The sequence below is a fragment of the Alexandromys fortis genome, unplaced genomic scaffold, assembly GCF_014885135.2.
Source record: "Alexandromys fortis isolate MF-2015 unplaced genomic scaffold, M_Fortis_MF-2015_v1.1 scaffold_22, whole genome shotgun sequence".
In the NCBI taxonomy this organism is placed as follows: Eukaryota; Metazoa; Chordata; class Mammalia; order Rodentia; family Cricetidae; genus Alexandromys; species Alexandromys fortis.
This window is the reverse complement of record NW_026067900.1, coordinates 5853138-5879496: the sequence shown is the minus strand read 5'-3', so window position 1 is coordinate 5879496 and position 26359 is coordinate 5853138. Positions and strand designations below refer to the sequence as shown.

Here is a 26359-nt window from a genome sequence, read left to right as displayed (position 1 = left end):
TAATGCCTTGTTTTCACACTGCCTAAGAATGGCAGTGAGAAGGGGGTGACAGAAAGAATACTGAGGTATATTGGATCATGGTATGTTAGTTAGTACTTGTACAGTGTTTGTTTTTAAAATAAAAGTAAACTCCAAGGAATGACTCATCAAGAGCATCCTATTTTGTACATCTCTTTGGGTATGGCAGATTGGACTATGACTGTGGTCACCGGCGTACGTTCTTACAGCCATTATCATGTTGAAAATATCATTTTAACTTTTGATTGTCTGACACATGTATCACCAATTCTATTATAGCCAAAAACGAAACCCATTCAGTTTGAAGTTACTGAACAGTAGAAGTCATATGTGCCATCTATAAGCAGTTGTAATGATTCAACCCTTGGAATATAGCCTTCTGGTTGGATTAATACCTCATTCCACAGAGATAGTGAAGTCTGTTTCTGCTTCTTTAATGTCTTCTTGAATGCTAAGGTGCACTCGGGAGAATGATAAATTGTTCAGTGATACAGCCCCAAGAAATGCTGAATGGTCTCAGTCAGGCAGGCACGTTCTGTCTTTGTTGGTTTCTCTTCAGTTTTCATCATCTTTGCTGTCATAATTTTAAGTTATCAGAAGGCTTATTATCACCTGAAGTTTTAAAAAATTAACTAGAAACACTCCAGATTTGGAGGCAGTGCTGTGTTGTGTGTGGGAACCTGAGAATCAGAATAGTTGTAACCCTCTGAGACTTTTGGAAAGTTTCTTCTGTTCTATCCTTGCCTTTACGAAAATATATTAGAAGGTAAGAGAAATATAATAGCTGCCATGAAATATTCTTAGCATTATTATTTTATGGTATTTATAATTTCCTTTTCAGACTTATAGATTTAATGAGCTATTTTGTTATTTTCCTTTTTTATATGGTCCAGATTCCATAAGAGTCGATCTTATCATACTAATTTTGTTCTGTATTTGTTCTACATTTAAGAATGGATATATTTCCAGTTTACTTATTGTGAATAATTTAAAGCATTTTAGGTTCAGCCTGTAATTACCTGCCTTTGTAAGAATGGTAACTAAGGAGGAATAGGTGAAGACAAGCATGTTTCTAATGCATTACAGCTATAGTATGTTTTCTGGGGTTTTTCTTCATTTTTTCCTTTTAATTGTAGTGGGAAGACCCACTTTTATTTTATTTTATTTTATTTTATTTTATTTTATTTTATTTTATTTTGGAGACAGGATCTTTCTACATAGTTCATGGAACTTGGTGTTTGTATTTTAATAAATAAAACTTGCCTGAGGATCAGAAAAGTAAAACAGCCATATTGGCCAGCCTTAGAGACCAGGCAGCAATGACACACACCTTTAAATCCTATTAGCCACACTAGTTTGCCATAGAAACCAGGTGGTAGTGGTGCCCTCTGATAACTTAAAATTATGACACCCTTAATTACAACTAGAGAAGCTTATAAGATGGAAGAGGCAGCTCTTAGTCTCAGTCTGATTCTGAGGTATCCTGGAGGCAAGGATCACTATTTTCAGACTGAGGTGGAGGTAAAAGCCAGTGACTGGCTGCTTTGCTTTTCTGTCTTTAAGGTGAACCCAATGTCTGTCTCTGAGGTTTTTATGAATTGTGCTTTATTTGGGCGCCCAACATGGGGCTCAAACCCACAACCCTGAGATTCCAGTCTTATGCTCTACTGATTGAGCTAGAACTGTCCTTCTGGATGCAATGGAAGCATGTCCAAAGATCTTTCCCTTTGCATGATTTGAGGTCTTAGATGATCTCAGTGATGGTCTGTAGAATATTTATAGCCTTTCTTTTCACTGGAAGCATTGAGAACTTTGAAGACAGTGGGCTAATGTTTGTGTTTGTTTTCAAAAACTTGTTTTCCTTTAAGAGCATAAGGAATTTTTTTAAGTAAATTTTGTTTATTGACTCACTTTTGTGAGTGGAGGGTGTTGGGTTGCTGAGGTTAGCACATGAAAGTCAGAGAATAACTTGCAGTAGTCAATTTTTGTTTTCTGTAATGCGGATTCCAGGGATTGAACTTGGTCCATTAGGCTTGGAGGCAAGTGCTATTAAGTACTGTGAATGACAAATAAGGAGCTCAGTTTGGAGACCCTGTGTAAACTTGTGCATTAATAAAGTAAGTGCTATTGTTCTCCCTTTAACATTGTTGTTCTTTCTCCCCTTAGGGTTTCACAGACAGCCCTCATTACAGCGATCACTTGAATGACAGTCGATTAGGAGCCCATGAAGGCTTGTCTCCAACACCTTTTATGAATTCAAATCTGATAGGTAAGTTGGTGACTCTATGTAAGTGTCTGTGCTCAGAGACCCTTTCTGTTACCATGTCCTACTTAAATATATAAAGTAAAGCTCCCTTGTTGCTAGAGGAATCGAGGTTCTCCTTGCTTACTTCAACTCAAGGAACTAGCATCTGGAATTTGGGGTCTTTCTTTTAGAGCAGTACTAAGAGTGGATAAAGGGAAGTAGCTGCGTTCTCTTAGTTTAAGACATGTCTCTGTGATGTTTTTCTGCCGGTTTTCTGGGCTAGAAAAGCATTCTTTCAAGGACACTTGTGGTTTACTACTGTTTGTTGTATTATAAATATTTATGTATTAGTTAAAAATACGACAGAATAATGACTTTCACAAATTTAACTTACATTGGATCTTTTTTCTTTGGGTACTATTTGATAAGAAATATTTCATTTATACACCATATAGGGTCTGTTTAAGCATGTAGATTCTTACTGAGATATGTAAAAGTTTGTCTGCAAGTGAAGTGAAATTTAAAGGGTGTGATTTCTTACCTACACCTGATCTTTATGTTTTATCACCACTTTTCTTGTTGATCATCCTTTCTGTTTCTTCCTGTCACATGCAGAGCACTTTCTTAAGTGATAATTTGAATTTGTTCGGTTTGTTTTATGCCGGTCAAACCTCTTGGTTTGGTTATCACTCCTTTTTAAAAGGCAGTATTTAACCTTCTTACAAAATCTGTTTGAAAAAAAAAATCTATGCCTTGTAACAGCATTTTTTTTTTTTTGGTCTTGTTTATGTTGTAGCTGAACACATTCTGAAGGCTTTATGTAATCTCTTGTATTAACTGTCATTGACATCAGATAAATACACATGGTTTGTGTGATGGACATTGATTTCACCATTCTACCTCTAAAGGGTTGGTTACACTGTGATCTTAGAATTGACCTTTTGCGTCACAATCATGTAAATCTAAGTAGGTTACTCTATCCAAAGTGCTGGTGGTCTGTAGATGCTTTGTAAGGGATCTTGCTGTGTGCAGTCTTTGTTTTCTCTTCTTCTCTAGTTTTGAGGAGTGAGTGTCTGATATTCTAGTGTGGATTTTGCCTATGGCAACTGACAGTCTAAAGCCAGAATCATTGAGTGTGACACAAGACCTGTATAAGCAGTAAAACGTGTGCTGGAAACCACTGGCTTTCAACATAAGTGCAAATAAAAGTTATGCTGGTAAGTGGGTTACTCCAGGTAAAACCCATAATTACATTTAAAATAAAACAATAGTTTCATCAAGAAAGTTTCTACATTTTTGTTTTAATTTTCTGTTGAATCTTCCATCAAGGTAAAATGTTACTCAGTTTAAAAATTGCTTTTTTATTTTAATTTTTCCCTCAAGCAGCTTTTGTTTATACTGTGTGTAACAGGGCAAGTGAAAATTGATGTTAACTGAGGCTGTCATTTTGTTTTTATTATTATTATTATTACAAATTTTCCCCTCCTCCCATTTCCCTCCTCCTCCCCCCATCCCCCATCCCCCTCCCTCTCCAGTCCAAAGAGCAGTCAGGGTTCCCTGCCCTGTGGGAAGTCCAGTGTCCTCCCCCCTCCATCCAGGTCTAGGAAGGTGAGCATCCAAATAGGCTAGGTTCAAAACCCCGTGCCATTGTCCTTGACTTCTCAGTCGGCCCTCCATGTCAGCCATGTTTAGAGAGTCCAGTTTGATCGCCTGCTCCATCAGTCCCAGTCCAGCTGGCCTTGGTGAGTTCCCATTAGATCGGCCCCACCGTCACAGTGGATGGACGCACCCTCCGCGGTCCTGACTTCCTTGCTTATGTTCTCTCTCCTTCTGCTCCTCATTTGGACCTTGGGAGCTCAGTCTAGTGCTCCAGTGTGGGTCTCTGTCTCTATCTTCATCCATCACCAGATGAAGAAGGTTCTATGGTGATATGCAAGATATTCATTAGAGTGACTATAGTATAGGGCCAGTTCAGATGCCCTCTCCTCAGCTGCTCAAGGAACAAGCTGGGGACATCTCCTTGGACACCTGGGAACCCCTCCAGAGTCAAGTCTTTTGCCAACCCTCAAATGGCTCCCTTAATTAAGTTATATACTTTCCTGCCCCCATATCCACTCCTCCTCCATCCCAACTGTCCCATTCCCCCAAGCTCTCCCCATCCTCTCCTTCTCACTTCTCTCTCCCCATCTCCCCTTTCCCCTGTCCCACCCCTACCCCCAATCTCTCAATTTTTGCCTGGAAATCTTGTCTACTTCCAATATCCAGGAGGATAACTACATGTGTTTTTTGAGGGGGTTCATCTTCCTGTTTAGCTTCTCTGGGATCATGAATTATAGGCTCAATGTCCTTTATTTATGGCTAGAATCCACTAATGAGTGAGTACATACCATATTCATCTTTTTGGGTCTGGGTAACCTCACTCAGGATAGTGTTCTTTATTTCCATCCATTTGCATGCAAAATTTAAGATGTCATTGTTTTTTACCGCTGAGTAGTACTCTAATGCGTATATATTCTACACTTTCTTTATCCATTCTTCTATTGAGGGGCATCTAGGTTGTTTCCAGGTTCTGGCAATTACAAATAATGCTGCTATGAACATAGTTGAACAAATGTTTTTGTAGTATGATAGGGCATCTCTTGGGTATATTAATTCGTGGTCCCTCTAGAATGTATTCTTACCTTCAGACTTGCCTATAGAGATGGTGCACACCTCATGGAATTACATCCAAAATTAGCACAGTTTTCGGCCAAGGTAACTGTTAAAATTGTGAGAGACAAATGAAGTCTCTAGTAGATATATGTTTCAGTCACTTCTGAGCAGCTGTTAACTAAAAAATATTCCCATAATTCAGTTTGAGCTTATATTTCCTCATTTGTGGCCTTTACGAACATACACTTATTGTTTTTTTTTCCCCCAAAATTGGAGAATTATTGAAATGCCTTTAAAGGTTATCCCTGTTTGGTAAAATCTATATCTAAAGGAAGTCTGTAAGTAAGACTTGTAAACAGACTGATCTTTTTCACTATTCAAAGGGGAAAAGAATTTATTGAACTACCTAGTATAATAGTGAGTCCAGTGCAGTAGTTCAGATCATGTTATTCACTGTATCTTAAGTGCCTAATTTTAAAGTATTCTTTTTATATTTAAAGGAGAAGGGGAGAAATAATTCTTCAGTCATTAATTAGGTAAATATAGTCAAAGGATTTGCCAGCCATTGGCATTGTCTGATTTACCCCTCTTTACCATTTTCCCCCGCAGTAAAATAATTAGATGAGTACCTCAGTATGGCACCTTAAAAAAGTGATGTACATAGTAGTACTTGTTTGGATATGAACGTTTCTTAAATTAGTCATTTTCATAGAGCAGCAGGAAATTCAGCAAGCTGTGATATGCAGTAAATGAACCGTCAAGACACCCAGATATAGTGAGTGATCGTACTAGATGAATTACAAGGCAGTCTCTTTTGCACATGTGTAAGAGTGTAGGAGAATTTGAGGTTTTTGCCTAACAAGCGTTGGTAATGATTTGATAATGAATAATTTACCACAGAAAACAGATTTCTATATTCATTTAGGTATTTTGAAGTATTTTATGTAGGAAGTAAAGCTATGTCAGTGTATCTTTTTATGAATTTCAGAATTATTCTCTTGATTCGTCAGTATGCAGTAGTGGAATACTTTTCTTATGTTTCAAGATAAATAACTATATTCTTTTGGTACATAAGCAATTAGTAGCAAACAGTTCTGCTAAAGCTGTGGACAGAGTCTTGACCATAGCCTTGAGTTGCAGTGATATCATCATATGGTTTTGTCTATTGTAGTATTCAAAGCTTTGGCTTATCATTTCACTCTTAATTCCCTCAATAATTTTCATACAGTTTGTTTTCTGGGGCTAGAAGGAGAACTCAGCAGTAAATTGCAGAGCACCTGAGTTTGGTTCCTGTCATCCTTATAGCAGCTCCAGGGGAGCTAACAAACAGCCTTCTCTGGCCTCTGGTCCACATATATGTAGCCAAAACATTCACTCACATAAAGAACTCTTTAAAAACCCAATCTTGAAAAACAAACAAACAAACAAACAAACAAAAAAAAAACAGAAAAAAGCAGTTGTTTTATTGGTTGGTAATATTTTGGTAATATTTTGGGTGAAGAGAGCACCAATGAATTGAACTGAGAAGTGGATTATTCCTCAGGTGATGTGGAATGAATATCTGCAGCCCTTTCTTTTTTCCTTTTTTTTTTGGTTTTTTGAGACAGGGTTTCTCTGTAGCTTTTGGTGCCTGTCCTGGAACTAGCTCTATAGACCAGGCTGGCCTTGAACTCACAGAGATCCGCCTGCCTCTGCCTCCCGGGTGCTGGGATTAAAGGTGTGCACCACCACCGCCCAGCCTGCAGCCCTTTTCCTCCGTGCTCACTTTGCTCATTTAAGAGGACATGTGCAAGTGCATCATAAACAGAAGACAAAGCTTCAGGTGATTTTGAATTTTTCTTTTTTCTAAGACACTTATTTCTCTTCCTCTAGAATTGCTTTGTTAGTATTCTGTGGAAGAGTGACATTAACATTTGGTAGAATAGGGCACTGGAGAGTTGAAAACTAGGACCTGTAAGCAGCCTTTATGTTTTAGTTAGGGTTTGCTTGGGTTCTTGGATGTATTCAGTAGCTCTTGGGTTTTAAGATTCCATAATATTGTCCTGGAAAAGACTGAAATTAGAATTATAATTTCTATCTTGCAAATGCTAAAACAGAGTTAGAGGGAAATTACATGTGTATTTGAAGCCACAAAGCCAGTAAATGGCAAAACTGAAATAAGGCAGTCTCCCAGTTAACTTAAGCTGCCCATTTATAGAGGTGCTTGTTTTTTCGTTACAGTGCTTCTAGGATTTGACTAGGCCAGCAGTTCCTAGCCATAATCATCTGCATTTTGAACTTGACAAGTAATCATGAACAAAGGTTCCATAGTCAAATAACCTCAGACAGTATTTTCTGTCAGTTCTTTTTTTTTTTTTTTTTTAAGAGGCTCAGCTTGTTCTTTTGTCAAAACTTTCAGAATAACAAGAGCCTATTTTTCCTTGGTTAGCCAACTACATCCAGATTTATATGATGTGTTCAAGACTTTTAATAAATAAAAAACACTATTAAGCTTTGGAAAACTATGGTTTTCTATAGAACACGTGCCAGAAAGTACTTTCTAGCTGTATAAAGAAAAGTCAATGCAAAGTAAAGTAGCACAGTGTTTACTGCGCAGTGGTGGTGCTTACCTTTAACCGGGAGGCAGGGACAGGCAGATCTCTGTGAGTTTGAGGCTAGTCTCATTTACAGAGCGAGTTCCAGAACAGCCAGGGCTACTCAGAGAACAAACCCTGACTCAAAAAAACCAGAAGAAAGAAAAGGTGGCACAGTTTCCATCAGATTGCTTTGGGTGTTTCTATAACTCATTCTAGGCATCTTTGTCACTTAGTCCCAGTGCTCCAGTAGTGCAGTGCACTGTTGTCAAGTCTCTACTTTCAGCTGAGAATAGCCATTGTTTTGTTTCATATAAGTAATTAAAATAGATTTTTGTGGGGTTGGGGGTAGGGGGTACTTTTTCTATGCATTGGGTATTTCAGAGAACCAACTTTCAAGAAAAACTTTTTGTACAATTGATATTGCTCACACTGAAATTAATAATAAACCCAGAAGTGTTATAGAACCTTAATAAATGTAGTATCATCAAAATATTACACTACAACAGAACTCTTACCCTAGTGATTTGATACATGTGAAATTTCTTTGCTGGTATAATGAAAATGAAAATAATTTTGTTTAGAGGAATCAGAATGACTTAACATCTGACTTCATAGTGTTTCACAAATGACTATTTTATGCTTTCTCAATGTTGATTCACTCCAGATTTTTGAAAGGATATGATCTTACGACCTGCATTGTCACACCCTTTTCTATAAATACGAAAAATAGCAGCGAGAGTCTGTGCCTAATCCCAGCCCAGTGAATATGAGCTCAAAAACCAAGGCTCTTCTGGGTTCTACCTGTAATAGAGTGAATGGCAGTTGCTGTGGCTATTTGGTTACTGAAGAACAAAAGCTTAAAGGATTTTTGAATTTTTTTTAACAACCTTTGCAAGTTACCTAAATGCATTGAATTGGAGGGAAGCAACTTAGCACACAGTTGAACATTTTGGCGACCATTTTAATTTGAAAAGGTTATAGGGTAGCATTATCAGATCATACCTCCTCCACTATAATGACTCATACTCACTGCCTAGAGTTGTAATGATGATTCCTGAATTTTTAAATAAAGGTTATTTAGTATTTTATTGAAAATTATATTCTAACCTTCAGTTTAATTTTTTTGTTTTATTAAATAAATCCCATATTTCTGTAGCCATGAGCTTGATACGATCCCTGACACACACTCCTCTTTCCCTATGAAGTAAAAAGATAGATGGCCTCACACACACACAGACACACAGAGCAGAAAGTTGTAAAAATAAATTTTGTTTATATCTGCCTTTTACTTGGTTAGAGACAAGATTTGAAGATTAGGTTGGTTGTAAAGAATTATCTTCCTTCCCTTAAAATTCTACTCTTAATTAGAAAGCTCCAAAGCAATTGTCAGGTTTTTACCAGCTGCAGGAAGCTGTTTCCACAGGAATTCTGTAAAGGTCTAGGTGAAGCTGTTCTGGGTCCCCAGGGCTAGGTATTTTAGGCAAACAACCTCTTCAAGCCTCTTGAGCTAACCGAAGGGAAAAATAGGGAATGTGTTCTTGAAAATTAAGTTGAGAAAAACACCAGTAAGCTAATGAATAACTTCCCTTGATTGTTTTTTAAGGGTTCTGCTGAGTTTATTAAAACACCTTGGATTTTGGTTAGAAGTATTTATACTTTATACTTTGAATGTATACAAAAAGCTAGTAGTAAAATACAAATTTTTGTTTTGGAAAAAACAAAGACTAGTTTTTTGGTTGCATCATAATTAATGTTTGCATAACAAGTTGAAGTTAAAAGTATTTTTTTTATATCATAAGTAGCAATATGGAGGAGTCCTTAGGGTCATGCTTCTTTTAAAAAATTATGAAATCTAAAGCAGAACAAATCAGTCTTTGCTTAAAAAGAGGCTTAACATGAAGTATCCACATCTTGACTTTTTTACTTTGCTTCCGTGTGTCAGTTAATGTGACTGTAGGGTGCATGTGTCTGTTGTGCAGTCACTGATGCATGCAGACTGAGCAGAGGGTCATGCTCCCCCAGTGGGCACTCTTTCTGGGGCATTTGTAACTGTGGCAAGTCTGTAGGGCCAGCGGAGAAAGCTAGAAGGGCTAAGATGTCAGCTGGTATAAAGGCAGTGAGATTCTGCTTTAAGAAAAGATAGGGATATTTTGCTTTTAATGAAAAGAATAGTCATTTTAAAATATTCTATAAGGCAATTTGGTGAATGCACAGCGATGATTTATTGATATTGTAAATAGAGTGATCTTTTAAAATTTGTGATCTTTAATTCTATAATTTTTTTAACTTCAATTGCTTTGTAAGAATATTTTAATTTGTTTCCCTTTTCTTGATAATTAATTTGTTTTTATATTTAGTAACTTAAACCTATGGCATGGTGAACTATTAAGTAATTAGACAGACTAATTTAAATCATTTATCATAACCAGTTATTCATATATTATATTTATATTGAGATAAATTCTTAAATATTACTGTGTAACCTATAGGAACAGAAATTATTCTCACCAACTTCATTTGGCTTTCAATTTTCTATGAAAATTTTCCAGTGCTTATTTTTTTAAATATTTTTAATGGTTTATTTAACTTTTATTTTATGTACATTGGTGTGAAGTGTCAGATCCCCTGGAACTGGAGTTGCAAACAGTTGTGAGCTGCCATGTGGGTGCTGGGAATTGAACCCGGGTCCTCTGCTCTTCCAGCCCCTCCAGTGCTTATTTTTTTGTGATTCAGTATTCTCAGTGAGATCATTTTCACATCATCATAAGTTAAGGTTACACACAGACATGGGGGTTTCCCATTCAGAGAAAATAAACATGTCTACATTGAACTCTAGAAGTAACATGATAGAATAGCCACCAAACTGTTGATAGAGAAATTCACTCAAGAAAAATAATAGTGAAAATATCTCAACTCTGTAGTAGACCACCTCTGTACATTGGAAAAAGTGAAAATCACTTCTGAGTTGTCCAGCAGATTGTAAAGCTACATCTCTCTGAGTGTGCCTTCATGGTAAACAGAAGGGTGATATTTCTAATTAGTGTCTAATAGTATGCTTGAAAGCAATGTTTCCAACCATTGGTAGTGCACACAGAGGAAAAAAGTAAGCAGTATAAGTAACCAGTCTCGGTTCAAAACAGTGGTAGTTTTTGTTGAGCAGTTTATGAAGGTGTTTTTACTCCACAGAATTCTGTTTGCAGATATTTAATATCTGGATATCTGGAAAGAGGACCATGCTCTTGCTTTGTGCACATAGGCATGGTCAGGTAGTGTGAAGATGACAAAGAAGCATGGAAAAACTGAAAACTAGTTAGTTTCAGGCTAGACTTGCCTCTGGATCTTCTTAGAGATTTGTTGTGAGGCTTAGAAAGATGTGTTGGATTAATTGGGAGAGTGTGGTGGCAAGTGCTTTTGGTGGAAGATTCAAGGATTCAAGGATTTCTTACTTTGGCATTTTGTCTGTATGGAGTAATGGAATAGGTTTGTGGTTTTGCTTATTTTTCTTGAAAAGAATAAAACACTTTGTAAGTAGGAGAGGGCCAAAGAGAAGAATCACCCCAAAGGGCCACATGAACAAGTGGTTACTCCTTTACTTTCCATGCCATAGAAGAATAAAATCCTGGGTAATTATAGCAGCACACCTGGAGTTTGTAGCTTGTGCTTTCCTAATGGAATTGGAAAGAAAGGAGTTGCACTGATGCTTTCACTCTTCAAAGCTGAGAATGAGAATTGTTCTGGAAGTTTCCTGTCCAGAAACACAGGTTTCTGACATCTAAGGACTCAGCTTTCTAGAGAGGGATAGGGAACCATGAACTGGAAAGTTCTCAGTACCACACTTGCCCTGTGCTCTGGCAATACTTCAGTTTCTTGGTGATCTGACTTTGTAGCCATCTGGGTAACTGCAGTGTAAAAGAACTATGCCTCAACTAGCATTTTTAGGGTCAGACTCTTGAGTTAGCCCTGCTTGCAGGTAGATAGCCCTGCTTTGGCTCATAACTAGGGGAATGAACAGGTTCCTGTGGAATGCCCACAGCTGTTGTCAAGCTTGGAACTTGATCTCAATAGCTATTTGAATGAAGGAACTGCAGTGAACATTGCTATACTCTAGGAGTGTAGCAGTTGAGCTTCCATCCTTTCAGAAAGTTCAGGTGGACTTGATTTTCTGAGAAAATAGTGTGGGTAGACAATTCATTTTTTTCCTTAAGATTAATTTGGTGTTGCATAGACTAATATTTCTCTTGTAAAAGTTGAAGTATTACGTGTCTTCACATTTTATTGATTGCTTTCTATGTACTAAACACTATGGTTAGGAGTGTCAGATGTTATCATCACCGAAATTTCAGTTTATACAAAATAAATTCCTAATGTGTAGTGGTGCACACTTTAATCCCAGTACTCAGTAGATAGAGGCAGATAACTCTATGTGAGTTTAAGGCCAGCTTGATTTTCATAGCATGTTCTAGATCATCCTGTGCTACATAGTGGGGCCCTGTCTAAAGAAGAAAAATGATACAGTTCACAATTTATGTTCTGGTACATTTATGTTGAGTAAGAAAAGAAAACAATAAATATAAAATTAGCTAAGAGGGAGTCACAGATCTCTGCATATTAGTATCCTGAGAATTCCATTTTTTTTCCCATCCTAATATCTTGGAAACTTACACCTGTTATACCAGTGATTCTTGATTCCTAAGTGTGTCACTTATCACCACAAATTTTTGCCTTCGCAAAATGACATTAGCTTTATTTTTATTAATCAAAAAGATCAGTTTGCCTTTGATATCTACAACTTCAGATAAATTGCTTAGTAGTAAGTGCTGTTTTATTTGTAATGTGTCTATATCTTCTAGTATAAGCCTGTGATACTATGTATTTTGTAAATTATCTGACCCTGTGTGAGTGGCTGTCCCTAATCTTTAAAGAAAGAGTACACTAGGGGAGTATCTGCCTGCTAGATAACGCAAACAAGTAAATGTCTCTAGACCTGAAACAATCCTTGACATTGGTAATGACCCTTTCCATAGAAATAGAAGACTTATTAAAAACTGTATTTTAACCTATAAGTATTTGTTCTTATGATTTCTTTGAAAGCATATTTATTTCAATAACAAGTGACCATTTTAATGCTATTTAACATATGGAGATATTCCATGGCTTTTAGTTTATCATTTCATTGGGAGTTTGTTATTGGGGAAGTGGTTGTGGTTGATAACTATCTCAGAGTGTGTCACCCAGTGAAAAGTATTGCACACAGTGATTAAATGTACTGTTGTGTTTTCAAAACAGTTAAAATTTAATTTGAAGCTGTAGGCAGACTTTTCTATCCTGCCAGCCAGCTCCTAAATAACCACACAGAGTTGTTATTATTAATTATAAATGCTTGGCTGATAGCTTAGGCTTGTTATTAACTAGTTCTTACAACTTAAACTAGCCCATATTTCTTATGGCTCTTTATTAAACCAAAGAGAGCAACACATCTTCACAGTGTACAAAAAGATTGTTCCACAACATGAAGCAATGATCGGATAAATAGTGTGGCGAGGGTTAATCTTTATAAGTACTTTTAGAAAGCATTACTTCTCTAAACATTGACTAAAACTTGACAGAACACCAATGTTTGCATCTCCTACTTCTTTTCAGATATAAGTGTTGGTTTCATAATATAGTTTGGTTGATTTTTCTATTGTTTTATATCTTTGATACTTAATGTATCAAAGTAGGCACTGATAAAGACTTTAAATAAATAGGTATGCTAGAACTTTTTCTTATCATTCTCTGGATGCAAGTGAGGTGGTGTTTTTTTTTTTAAATAGTGAGCTAAGATTAATTTGTTGTTTCTGTTTTTTAATGTTTGGAAAGAAAATTGAGGATTAACATGATTCATCCCATTTTGTTCATTTCTTATTTGACAGCAATTATAGAATATCCCCCCAGAATGTCTGATTGATCTTTGATTTAGGCTAATGGTACCTTGCACTTTAATTTTACATTAAAAATGATTTATTTTTATATTGTGTGTATGGGTATTTTGCCATATGTATGTCTGTGTATGACATGTATGCAGTACCCACAGAGGCCAGAAGAGGCTGTCTATCAGGTCTTCTGAAACTGGAATTAGAAATGCCATGTGCTTGCTGGGAATAGAACTTGGGTCCTCTGGAAAAACAGCCAATACTTTTAACTGCTGGGTCAACTCTCCAGTTCTGTGCTTTGAACTTTTAATTTTTTTCTGTTTCTATAGAAATAGAGATTATTTTGGGTTCTGTTTACTTCATAAAACAAATAATGTTTTGTCTCCTTAACTGGATGAATTAAAGAAAGCCAAAGGTGAGAATGGTGTTAACAATTATGATGTGGTCACATTGATTGATACTCAACAGTTATAATGCATTTTATTAAATCACTGATGGAGAGCTATACGAGCAAATGATACCCAGGTGTAATTATAAAGATATTGGTGGCACATATTTGACAGTTACTGACCTTGTCTATAACACTGACAATGTTGGCATCTTGAGCCTCATCTATTACAACTATGGAAGTTTATTTGACAACACCCAGAACCTGTTGGAAATGATTTATCAAAAGAAGTAGAGTCTGGTAGAAATTACTTCAAGGAGCAGCCTTGTAGGTAGGATCTTAGATAATGCTGTTTTACCTAAATGCAAATTTTGTTTAATTGGTTTACAGTCCAGTAATTGAAATAATAATAATAATAGTAATAATCTTAATCTTTTATTAAAAATAAAATCAAGTTTTATGAATGCTAGCAGATGCGTTCTTACCTGGAAGGGAATATGTTAGACATTTTGGAATGTAGTATATATGTTGGGAATCTGCAGTAGAGAGCTTGTTATAACAGCACAGATGCTCAGAAGGATGAATTATGTAAGATGAGTGGGTTAGGAAGGTAAAGCTGACTCCTTATAGACCTGTTCAAGTCTCAGATTATCATTTACGTAGTAGTATTTTCCTGTATCAGTTTGACACTGATTATTGTTGTAAACTTGTATAATTGTCATTTTATAGTTTTATGTATGTATGCATGCACATGCTTCTCCCCAATAAGCAAATAAATGTTAAAATAAAAATACTTGTATAATTTCAAAACTGAATTTACAGATCACAAACGTAAGAAAACTTACAAATATTTGAGAAGGGATTATGTTTAAATAATCTATTTACAAAAAGTAGTGGGGATATTTAAAGGTTTATTGATGAATTTGAGTCTTTTTTTCTTTATTTTTTTGACCATCTTTATTCTAGTGAGTCCTTAATAATGTATAAAGCTTATCAAGTATTTAGTAAATGATCGATTTAATCGCTCTTTCAGTGTTTGGGAAGAGGTTAGTTGGCCAGGATATATTTGGCACAAGAAAGGCAAACTCCAGTGTTGATTACTACTTTGCCTTGTCTCCCTCCATTCTGTTCTTTGTAAGTACAGACAGCCCGATCCTTTTTCACTGACATATAACAAACATCAATAACAATCTCTGTAAATGTTAAATAAAAGAACAAATTGAAGGGCAGTGATTCATTTTGGTTTTTTATTTGTGTGTGTGTGGGTGGGGGGGGGGGTTCTTTGGTCTGAACAAATTAACTTCTGTTCCTCTTGATCCATGCTGGAGAATCATTGGCTGTCTCTTGAGCAGGAAATGATTGTGTTAGAGACTGTGTGGAAAGGGGCTTCTTTCCTGTAGTGGATATTTTGGATATAGGATTTGTGCTTATTGTTTTAACTAGTTCTTTAAAAGTTTTAAAAAATTGCCAGGTGGTGGTGACACACTCTTTTTAATTCCAGCAGGTGGTAGAGGCAGGCAGATCTCTGGGCTCGAGGCCAGCCTGGTCTACAGAGTGAGTTCTAGGACAGCCAGGGCTACACAGAGAAACCCTGTCTCAAAAAATCAAAACAAACAAGTGAAAAAAGTTTTTAAATTATATCTGGCCAATTGTATTAAACTTAGTTTGAGTATATTAACTGTAGATTATGTAGCACAATTATGGAAAAACTGAACTTCTAATCTGTGGAGAAATTGTTGTAGTTGATTTTTGGTTAGCCTACAACAGTGATGTATGTGTGTGTCACTTCCTCAGTGTTCTGCCTTTGGACCACATTCCTTATCATCCAACAGTTTTCCAAGGCAGACACTACACAATCAATGTGTTTTCAGGCTTTTGTGTCTATTGTCTTTTCCATTTAATTTCCAGTTTTCCTTCTGTTGTGTAACTAGTACAGAAGCATTCTGCGTAGTTGAAAGTTGCTTGCTCTTGGGAAGCAAGCTTTTAATGCTTCCTGCATTTGCCACATGTTGAACTTAACCTTGTTGTATATGCACATAATACTTATTTAAAGATATTATTGTCATTTCCTTTAGGTATGCTTAAAAAGAAACTCTGCATATTTTCAGAACTAGCTTCCACTTAATGCTTTTTAAACGCACTGTCACTATTACCTACCAACGATTTCAGAATAACTCATTTGTTATACTTTATACTGGGATTTATTGTTTGCATTTGTTTTTAATGAGGGGCTATTTGCTTCATGTATAGTTTTTTTAAGTTATTTAAAAATAACTGTATGCTAGACATTGTATGCTATTTCTAAGACTCCATAATCAAGTACAACTGTAAACTAGCTCGTAAAACTTAAGTTCCTTGTCTTTGTATTATTTGTACATAGAATCAGAAAGAGATTTCTTTTTTCAAGTTTATCCAATAACCCTCACTGCAGGAAAGTATTATGTACTTTGGATTTTTGACAGTATAAAAGAATGGGCTCTGTGTACACAGCATCATTGACAAAACTTGGTACTTTTTCCCCTGGCAGTTCTAATTAAAAATTGATCTAGTCCTCGTCTGCTTTATTAGGGTCCTTTGTATTTCTTGGAGAGAAAAAAGTCAGCCAGTGTTTACATTACTACTTCAAACTTTCCTCTCTTTTTATCCTCCTTCCTTCCCCTTTCTTGCTGCCAACTTTGTTTGTCTCAATACCTGAGTAAATACAGTATATTCATATATCTCATTTTTCTTACTCTTATTGTCTGCCTTGTTCATAATACTAACTTGTGTAAAATGACCTAAGTTTGTGTTCTTTCATGCTTTGTATCATTTTTCAAGAATATTTCCTTTAATTACAATATTCTTTGCATCTTTTTTTCTTGATAAGTCTGGCAGTTATTTGTCAATACTATCTTCCTACTTCTTAGACACTAATGAAAGCCGCAGTGACCATGTCACCTTTTTTCAGCTTAATCTTTACCTTTTGTAAGAAGCCAAGCCCAGATTTCCATCTTGTATCCAATGCTGCTTTTTCTGTGTTCATGGCTTTCTGTACATATTAGAGGAGTTCCCACTAATACACAGCTTTGTTTTCTATGGTTTCAGTTACTCACAGCTTAAAAAATAGAAAGTTACAGAAATAAGCAATGCACCAGTAGTAAATTTCTGAGTGACACAGTGCAGTCTCTCACCAGGATGTGAATAATCTTTGTTCAGTGTATCCTCCACAGGTTACTTGCTTGTTTATTCACTAAGTAGCCATCTCGGTTATTATATCAATAATTGTGGTTTTGTTAGGATTATAGAGCTCATGTAGACTAATGCTGCATTATGGTGCCAGTATCATTCACACAATTCATCTCCCTATAGAGGCATTGTACAATCTCATATCACAAAGAGGGAGGTACAGTACAGAAACATTTGAGAATGTGAGAAAGGCCATATTTGAAAACTTAATATATTGTTATATATTCAATTAGGTATTGTTAAATTTATTAAACTGTTAAGAATAGATACTATCCTTGATTTTGGCCAAAAGACCAGAAGCGACTATGCCTAATTTACAAGTCATACTTATCACAAGTAGATAGGTAAGTGTAGGAAAAAGAGTAGAAATATATAGGTTGAGTGTATACAATCTAGAAAATCCAGAAATATTTCAAAATGTGAAAAATATCTTGAGCAACAATATGGCACTATAAATGGTAAAGTTTATTTCAGACTTCCTCTGATGGGTCACAGTCAGAACACATCATATCCAATACATTTCTTTAGATTACCTTCAGACTTTGTATCTATATGATCCCATAAATATGTTTCATGTTTATGCTTATGTTTCAGCACTAAGATAATTCATTATATATTCTGTGGCAAACACTATAAAATTCAAAAGTTAGTTTTAAAATCCAGAACCTTTTATTTCATAAATTTTGGATATTTAGTCTGAATAGGGCTCCTTGGTTTTCTAGTTTCAAATTTTCATGAAACATACCCTGCAATTGAGGCATAGCTACTGTGTACTCAGATTTGCTGTTTGTGTAGACTTGCTTTAGATAGCAGATTTCTTGAGAATATGATATTTTCACATTACCCCCACCCCACACTCTGTTCATTACCTGGTGTACACTGGCTATTTAGTAATTGTTTGTTAAGTTACAGGTAAATTTTGTGATCCCTACCTTTAATACCATCTGAGAACTTAAAACTATGCACGAGTATATTTGTGCCCACATCTTTTCATTAAATTGCCGACTTCTTGAAGAATATCATTTTATCATGTGTATATTATTGTGCCCTATTCTACCTAATGCCAAGAGAAGGGAGTGTGAGACTGCCCCTTTCCTTGAGCCACCCAGGTGAGCTCATAGATATGAGGAACTGTTAGAGAGAGTCTGGAAGAGTGTGATTAGTGATTGGCCTCAGCAAATACCTGTTATTCTACCTTATAAATAATACTGAAAGATAATCTTGAATAGGAGTTTAGTGCATTTGAGTTTTGGAAACTACAAGCAATGGCAAAGCTTTTAAGACCCAGTCTATAGGTGATGTGCAGTTTAGAAGCTGTGATGACATCTCCTAATGAGGTATTCTCAGATAGAGACTTTGACCTTCCTGATTGGAGGAGCCAGGCTTCATCACAAGAATACTATTTTTGGTAACTAAATACGAATTAATTACCTTCTGAATTAGAAATTAATGAATTCATTTACAAAGTAGTATTTACTGTGGTTTGAATGCTGTGGTTTGTTTCCTCAAAGATTCATGTTGAAACTTAATCCTCATTGTAGTAATGTAAAGAACAGCCTCTGAGGGCTGGTTGAGTTATGGGGAGGTACTGCTCTCTATATGGAGTAAACACTCTAGTCTGGGACCTGACATTGAAGGTAACACCTTTTGCCACTGTTTTTCTGCTTTTTAAGTGCAGTTCTCCTCCCCTTCTCTCTACCTTCTGTTATGTGAAGCAGTATTCTTTCCAGAAGTTACAGCCATCTTAGAAGCAGAGAGCAGCCTTTAGCACACTGTTCCTACCCCTTTGGTCTTGGACTTCCCAGGCTTTGCATAAGAAACTGATTCTTATTATTTATAAATTACCCAGTCTGTGATACTTTGTTAGAGCTGCACAGATGGAATAAAAAGGTTTTAGTTGTTTTTGAGAGTTGGGGTTAGGATTGAATCCAGGACCTTGTACAGGCTAAGTAAGTACTCTTCCATAAAACTGTATCCTCAGTTCAAGACAGGCCCCCACTTTTGTTATTGCTTGCTTACAAAAAGAAAAAATGTTTATTAATAAAACTACTTTTCCTAGCATGACCTGTGGAGAGTTTCTTGGAGTTTTGCGGAGCAGCTGTAACCTATTAGATTGTCTTCAGTGTGTTTTCATTATATATCTATGGGTAAATTTGGAATAAAACAACTTTTGTTCATGCATTGCATATTTAGTCAACATTTACAATCTGAAATATTTAGTATTTCTGCTTCTCATTTCTCTTTCCTGCTATCAGAAATAGAAACAAGCAGACAAACCAAAACAAAAAAACAGCCTATGTTTTATAGTGCAGCCCAAAAATCACTTGTTTTGTTTTTCCCTCCGAGTAATTTTTCTCTTTTTTGTGGTGTCTTTAAGGCAGTGTGAATTTTGTTTATACCACATAGCTTAAGTCCCCTTAATCTTATGTTGAGTAACAGAGAAGAGTTGCTTATTTGATTTATTTAGTCACTATTAAAGAATTTTTAGTATATTTATGGCCAAAACAATAAAGAAAAAAGTGTTTTTCATGATAATGATGGTATGATAGTTGATGCCCGTGTGCCAGATTCTATAAGAAGTGCCTCAGCACTACTTCATTCAGTTCTTACTGCAGCCTTGTTTCATGTGTAAAGGAATGAACTTGGGGCCACCACTGGCGGACTTGTCTCAGTATGTGTTGAATTGTGAATAAGGAATTAGTACTCATCTGTCCTCGGAGTCCATACTCTTTAAATACAGTTTATCTGCTATTTTTTCTTTCTCTTCAGATAGAATTACCAAAAGAGCTAGTTCATTCTCACATTGCCATTTCCTGTTTTCACACATATTAGTGCCCTTGGAAAATCTGAAATAAATTAATTGTGGAATGTAATTTTTTTAAATGTACATTTAGTAAGCCCCTTGTAAATAAGCTAGTCATAAACTAAGCCTGGTTAAAAAAATAAGGTTTATAAATTTGAGGATGTGTTTATGAACTATGGAAAAATGACTTAATGGAACTTATTTTTAAAACATAAAAATGGTTATTTGGGAGAATTTCAAGATTCATAAAAGCAATATTGTATAAATTAAGCAGGCAGCACAGTAACTAAAATGGCTCTAGAGAATGATTTAATGGAAACAGGCAGTAATGCTTGTACTCAGGAGTCTGAAGTATGAGAATTGCTGGTAGTTGGAGACCAGCTTTGGGGACCATGTGAGATACCTTAAAAAAAAAAAAACCTGAAAAAACCTTCCCCAAGGGGGTGGGGGGGGGGGACTTAAGAACTATTTATTGGCCTTGTTGGAGTAGGTGTGGAATTCTTGGAGGAAGTGTGTTAGTCACTGGGATGGACTTTAAGTTTTCAAAAGCCCATGCCAGGCCCAGTCTCTCTTTGCCTACTGAATAGGATGAAACGCTCAGCTACTTCTCCGGCACCATGAATGCCGCTGTGCCCTTACCGTAATGATAATGGGCTAGGCCTCTGAAACACTAAGCAAGCCTCCAATTAAATGTTTTCTTTTATAAATAGTTAACTTCATCATGGTTTCTCTTAATTGCTGTAGAATAGTAACAAAGACAGCTAGTGAAATGAAGTAAATGTATGTCTGGCTGGCTTTTGAGGTGCTAGGACTGAAACCCAGGGCCTCAAGCATGCTAAGCAAATGCTTTACCACTGAGCTGAAGCCACCTAAGGGAATTCTGGAGTTCAGAAATGCCTGAGGCTTTGGCAGTAGCAAGTATGTAGTTGGTAGTATTTTTGTTAATGGGCTATATTTGAAGCTAAAATCATTGCTTAACATTTATTTATTAAAATTTAGGATCTAGAAACAGAGTCCTGTGGTGAGAATCATTTTTAGTCAACTTCTAATATCTCCCTTCTGATTAGGTACACAGTTCCCACTAGCTGGCAATGAAAAACACACTATGGACTTAATTTGGAGTCTCCCGTTGACTGGAAGAGAAGCAGGTGTTAGACTCAGAGTGTGGAGCAGAAAGCTTTTATTTACAGCAGGAAAGCTTTTTCATCATGTTTTAAGCTTTTCACATGCTTCTGTCTCTGTTTCTACCTTGTTCCATGTAGGCATGATATTTTAGTTTTCAGTGATATGATTTAAAAAAAACATCAAGAAAATATTAATTAGTAAGTATACCTATAAATAGTACTGGAAATGGTCTGAGACTGAGGAGGTGTGTGTGTGATGATTGGGAACTAGCATTCCTAGGGTATCTTTGGTTATGTTTGCTTCTCTGGAATCCTTACCTGTCTGACAGATTTCTAAACTGGATTACTAGTGAGTTTTTCATGGACTGGTTCAGATTGCCATGTTGTTTCTTGGCTTCCTGGGTGTTGGCAGGTGACAGATTTGTTTCCTTGACAAAAATAAAGAAGGCACAGCAGCTTTGTCCAGAAAGGTAGTACTTTGTTTTTGCCTCCAACTGCTATGTCTTCAATGTGTTGACAAATCCTGGCTCTCAGAATTATTCAGTTTTTTTTTTTCTTCGATTGGTCACAGCATCGTGATTTTATTTATGTTTTGTAGTGGGTGTGCATTGCCTTACCAGGAATGAAGTGATTACACAGATTCCACTGGGAACAAGAAAGTGAACTCGTGAGCCTTGGATCACTGAACCTTTTTAGATCTAAGTATGCAGGGAAACCTAAGAAGCTAAGTGTGATGTGAGGTTCTGTTCTTTCTTGGTGAGATTGTCCAGAAGTCACAGAGACTGAATACAGTGTTTCTATAAGTTATATTTTTCTGGTTTTAAAAATGTGAACTAACTAGTGAAGTTACAGAAAACAGCACATGAATTTCTATTGTATTGCTACACTGGACCAACCTGCAGTATAGTGAGTATGGGATTCAGGAAAATACAAAATTATTATATAGTAGCCTTTAAACTCCCAGACAACAAACTAGCTAAGAGTTAGCTTCTGATCAACCCTGATGGTAGGCTATGTTTTAGTCTATTGCTTTTTAAATCATAATTTCTAGGAAGTAAGATGTCTCTTATCAGTGGTGAATTTAATATTTGTGGTGTTTGTAATAAATAACAGAATATTCTGTACTTAAAACTACTTTCCTATAGGATACCGTTTAAAAATTTATTGTATAGCACTTTAGATTAATGCTATGTATATCTGTAATGCGCTATAACTATAAGCTGGTCTTAGATTACATGTTTTATTTAAACAAGGCTAGAGCTGGAGAAAATATATTAAAGCAACTAATAATTCCATTGAGCTTGAGGATAAAATTTTATTAATGTTCTTAACTCTGGTTTTTAAAAGCAGGACCTGAATTGTACTTAGTTTTTCTTTAGTGTGATGTCTGCTTTTCATGGAAGTTGTGGCAGAAAGATCAGAAGTTTGAGGTCATAAAACCCTGTGTCAAATAAACAAACAAAGAATGTTTCCTCTGTTGTCATACTTAATACTGTTATAAGTAAAGTAGTTATCTCGGTGTTCTTTTCAGGTGTATTGGAAAACCTTTGAGTTTCTACATAGTGTCTAGTGTAGCGTGTTCTAACTCTATGTTGCTGGAGAATATTACTCATTTAGTTTAAAAACCAAAATCTCCAAACTGCCCCTAACCTTTATCCACTTACTAGAAAAGTTTGGTTGCTGGAAGTTAGATATATCTCTGATAATGCTAGTGCCCTGGTCAGATTCCATCTTTCTTAACTAATGTACCTTAAAGCAGACAGCATCTCCCGGTCTTTATTTGTTATCTGATCATCTGTCTCATTTCCCTGTTGAGTCCAAAAGGGCCACAAATTAAGCTCCAGTCCGTATTTGTTCATGTTTAATGGAAGTTTCCCTTGATAAGCTCCCCCGCCCCAGGTAACCATTATGGAGATTATGAAGAATCTCTGTAATTTTCTTTAATTAAGTTAGTCCAACATTGTAGTCTATTTGGAGGAGATGTGTAGGACTTTTTTATTCTCCCCTCCCCAAACAGGGTTTCTGTGTGCAAATGTCCTGGATGTCTTGAAACTCACTTTATAGACCAGGCTGGCCTTGAACTCATAGAGATCTGCCTATGTCTGCCTCCCAAGTGCTGGGATTAAAGGCATGTGGCACTATACCTGGCTGTAGGACCTTTTTCTATCTAATGGAAACAAATCAATAAATATATTCTTTCCTACTCTTCTCTCTCCTCTTCTCATTTTTTCACGTACTTATTAAACATTTAAAAAATACCTAGAATATGCAAATTCTGATAAACTTTGAGGAGAAAAGAGTGATTAATGAACATTTTCAATGTTATTTGTTTTTCGTCATCCAGAGTTTCAACAAATGCAACCTGTAAGGGAGGCACTTACATAAATACTATCGTAGTTTAATGTATGAAATTTTATATTTCCATAGATTTGCTCTCCTTAAGATTATCTTACCAGTGCTTCATAGAGTGGTTTAAGCAAATCGAACTCCCCTGTTGAGTTTGAGGAGTATTTGTAGTGTGATGAATGAGTAAACATAAGACTGTACTTAGAAGTAAGGTCAGTTTTCTGCTTATTCAGTGATCATACTGAGTGAAGGAGTAAGAACAGATGTAAAGAACTTCCTGAGTGGTGTCTCCCTTGTATTATTCACTGTCTCTGCAGTGATCAATTGATTGGCACAGAAGATTCTGTTTTAATCAGTGTTACCAATTCTTTAGAGAGCCATGTGTTAGGATGGCCTTAAGTTTGTTTGTTTTTTTGAGACAGGTTTTCTCTTTATCTTTTATTTTATTTTTTATATAGGATCTCTCTGTTTAGCTTATCTGGTGCATCCTCTTGCTTCTGCTTCCTAAATATTTTGATTAAAGTTCTGTACCACTATAGCTGGTCAGAGGAAATTTTTGTTTGCTTATTTGGAGATTTTTAAATTAAGTACTTTACCTTAACATCAAATTATCTAACTGATATTAGAGCAATTAAATGAGCTTATTTATGTCAGCAGTGTTCTGTTTTCAGAAGAATATAGTGTTCATAACCAAGCTGCATTGTGTTCTAGAATGATTAGGTTTATTTCTGGGGAACTCTGGAGTTCTATTGCATTCTGTACAACTCATTTGGTTGTCTTCGGTATATTTTAATTGCTTTTAAGTCAACTTCAGATGCAGGTTCTTAGTACATTTTCATTCATATTAGTAGTAGGTAGACACTGATGTTTGTAACAGTACTGTACACTTGTAAGCTTGCAGTTGTATTAGCTGCCTGCTGTTTAGGTGTAAAGAAATGGGTAGTTTCATTTAGCCATTAGATTAGAGTCAAAGTCATATTTAACCTGAAGTGTTTGTTCATTTGAGTAAGGAGAAAGGAGATGGAATTTCATGAAGAATCGTCAATGTGCCCCGATCACCTGCATGGTGCTTTACCTTTATTAATTAAATTTGATGGCTCTATAGAAGTATTATTTCTTAAACCTTTGAAACTCAGAGAGTTTATTGTATATTTTTGTTCTGTGGTAATTGCCATTACATTTCTCTGCTTCAGTATTTTGAATAATAACTTTTGTGTTTTTTTTTGTTTGTTTGTTTGTTTTTTGAAGACTGAGTTTTTCTGTGTAACAGTCCTGGTTATCCTGGAACTTGGTATGTAGACCAGGCAATTCTTGAACTCATGGAGATCCACCTGCCTCTGCCTCTCAGTGCTGGGATTAAAGGTGTGCACCACCACCCCCTGGGTTGAATAGTTTTATAGAGATATGATGATACACTGGTATCTTCAGACTTGTGCAACACTGCATACCCCATTCATTAAGAAATATCATTCCTATTAGAACTGAGTCTCCCTTCTTCCTTCTATTCAGCCCCTGGCAATAGCTCGTCTGTCTGTTTCCATGGATTTGTCTGTTTTGGTCATTACATATAAACAAATCATAAAATAAGTATTTTGTGATTAGCTCATTTCACTTAGCATATTTTCAAGGTTCATCCATGGTGTCGCTTATGTCAATACTTAGTTCCTTTGTGATTGAAAAATATTCCCTTATTTGGTTGTACTACATTTTATTTATCTTTCCATTATTTAATTAAGGTTTGTTTTGTTTTACCTTCTGAGGGGTTGATGCCAGAGTGGTGAACACTTTTGTCAATGATTTTCCAATTTTCTTGTATATAATCAAGTATCATTTATGAGGTTTATTCTTAGAAATATATCCTTATATATAAACATACAATGTACTTACACAAGTATTGGTTAATCTAACAATGTGGCCTCTTAATGTATTCTAAAGATGTGGTAAATGGAAGATGAATAAAACTGCTGCCAGTTTAACACTATGGTGTTTAAAAGTGCACTTTAAAAATACAAGTATAAGGAATACACCCAAATATGGTGGCGTGTACCACACCTGTGGTCATAGCACTTAGGAGGCAAAGGTTGAGAAACTTTTGAGCCCAGGAATATAAGAGCTGCACAATGAGACCCCAACCTTAAAGCAAAATTATAGTAAAAATTACATGAAAAGGTAACACAGCTGTTACCATTGTTGCGTATCATGAACTTTTCCTAATGGTGTGTGTTGTACTTTTATATCATGGCAGCACAGTATGTGTGCTGTTCCAGCGTCACATTAAGCATGTGAATATCTCATTCCTTTAAGATATTAAGCTGGTCCTTAAGTTCCAGTTGTTGTCTGACTGATCAGTGTGTATCTTATGATTGTACCAAGGACAACTCTATTGAACCAGTTGACTTCCATTAAACAAGCAGACTTCTCCAAACTCGGTTCAGTTCTTGATTTTTTTTTTTTTTTGCCAAAATTTGTCTTTAATTTTAGACATCATAGTAAATATGAAGCCCTCACTGAAAACTTGATGTACATATTTTTTAATGATTAATTGTTGTAATATGGAGCAGCGGGGCTGCATCCCCCGCACCCCGGCCGCCTGCTAGCTTATGCCCCGAAATAACAACACACAAACTGTATTCTTTTAAGCACTACTTTGCCCATTATATCTAGCCTCTTCTCGGCTAACTCTCGCACCTGGACTAGCCCATTTCTAATAATGTGTGTAAGCACCCCAAGGTGCGCTTACTGGGAAGATTCTAGCCTACGTCCATCCTGGGTCGGAGCTTCATCGCGTGTGTCTCTGAGAGGAGCTATGGAGTCTGTCAGGAGACTGGAGCATGGCGTCTCTGCTCCACAGAGCAGAGCTGTCGAGTCTGAGCTCACTTCCTCTTCCTCCCAGCATTCTGGTCTGTTTACTCCTCCCACCTATGTTTTAACCTATCAGGGCCAAGCAGTTTCTTTATTGCTTAACCAATGAAATCAACAGATTGATATATGACACTCCCACATCACTTTCCCTTTTTCTTTTTTTTTTAAATATTTATTTATTATTTATACAATATTCTGTCTGTATGTA

At 36.1% G+C, this 26359-nt stretch overlaps 1 protein-coding gene across 5 annotated transcripts in view; it reads left to right on the top strand.

Moving 5' to 3' along the window:
* Positions 1 to 26359, top strand: part of Tcf12 (transcription factor 12) — a 268114-nt gene that overhangs the window by 110269 nt on the left and 131486 nt on the right. For all 5 annotated transcript variants that reach the window (XM_050127365.1, XM_050127384.1, XM_050127395.1 and 2 more), the window contains one exon: positions 2185 to 2287. In XM_050127365.1, coding sequence (XP_049983322.1) covers positions 2185 to 2287 — 103 coding nt within the window. The remainder of the gene's footprint in view (positions 1 to 2184; positions 2288 to 26359) is intronic.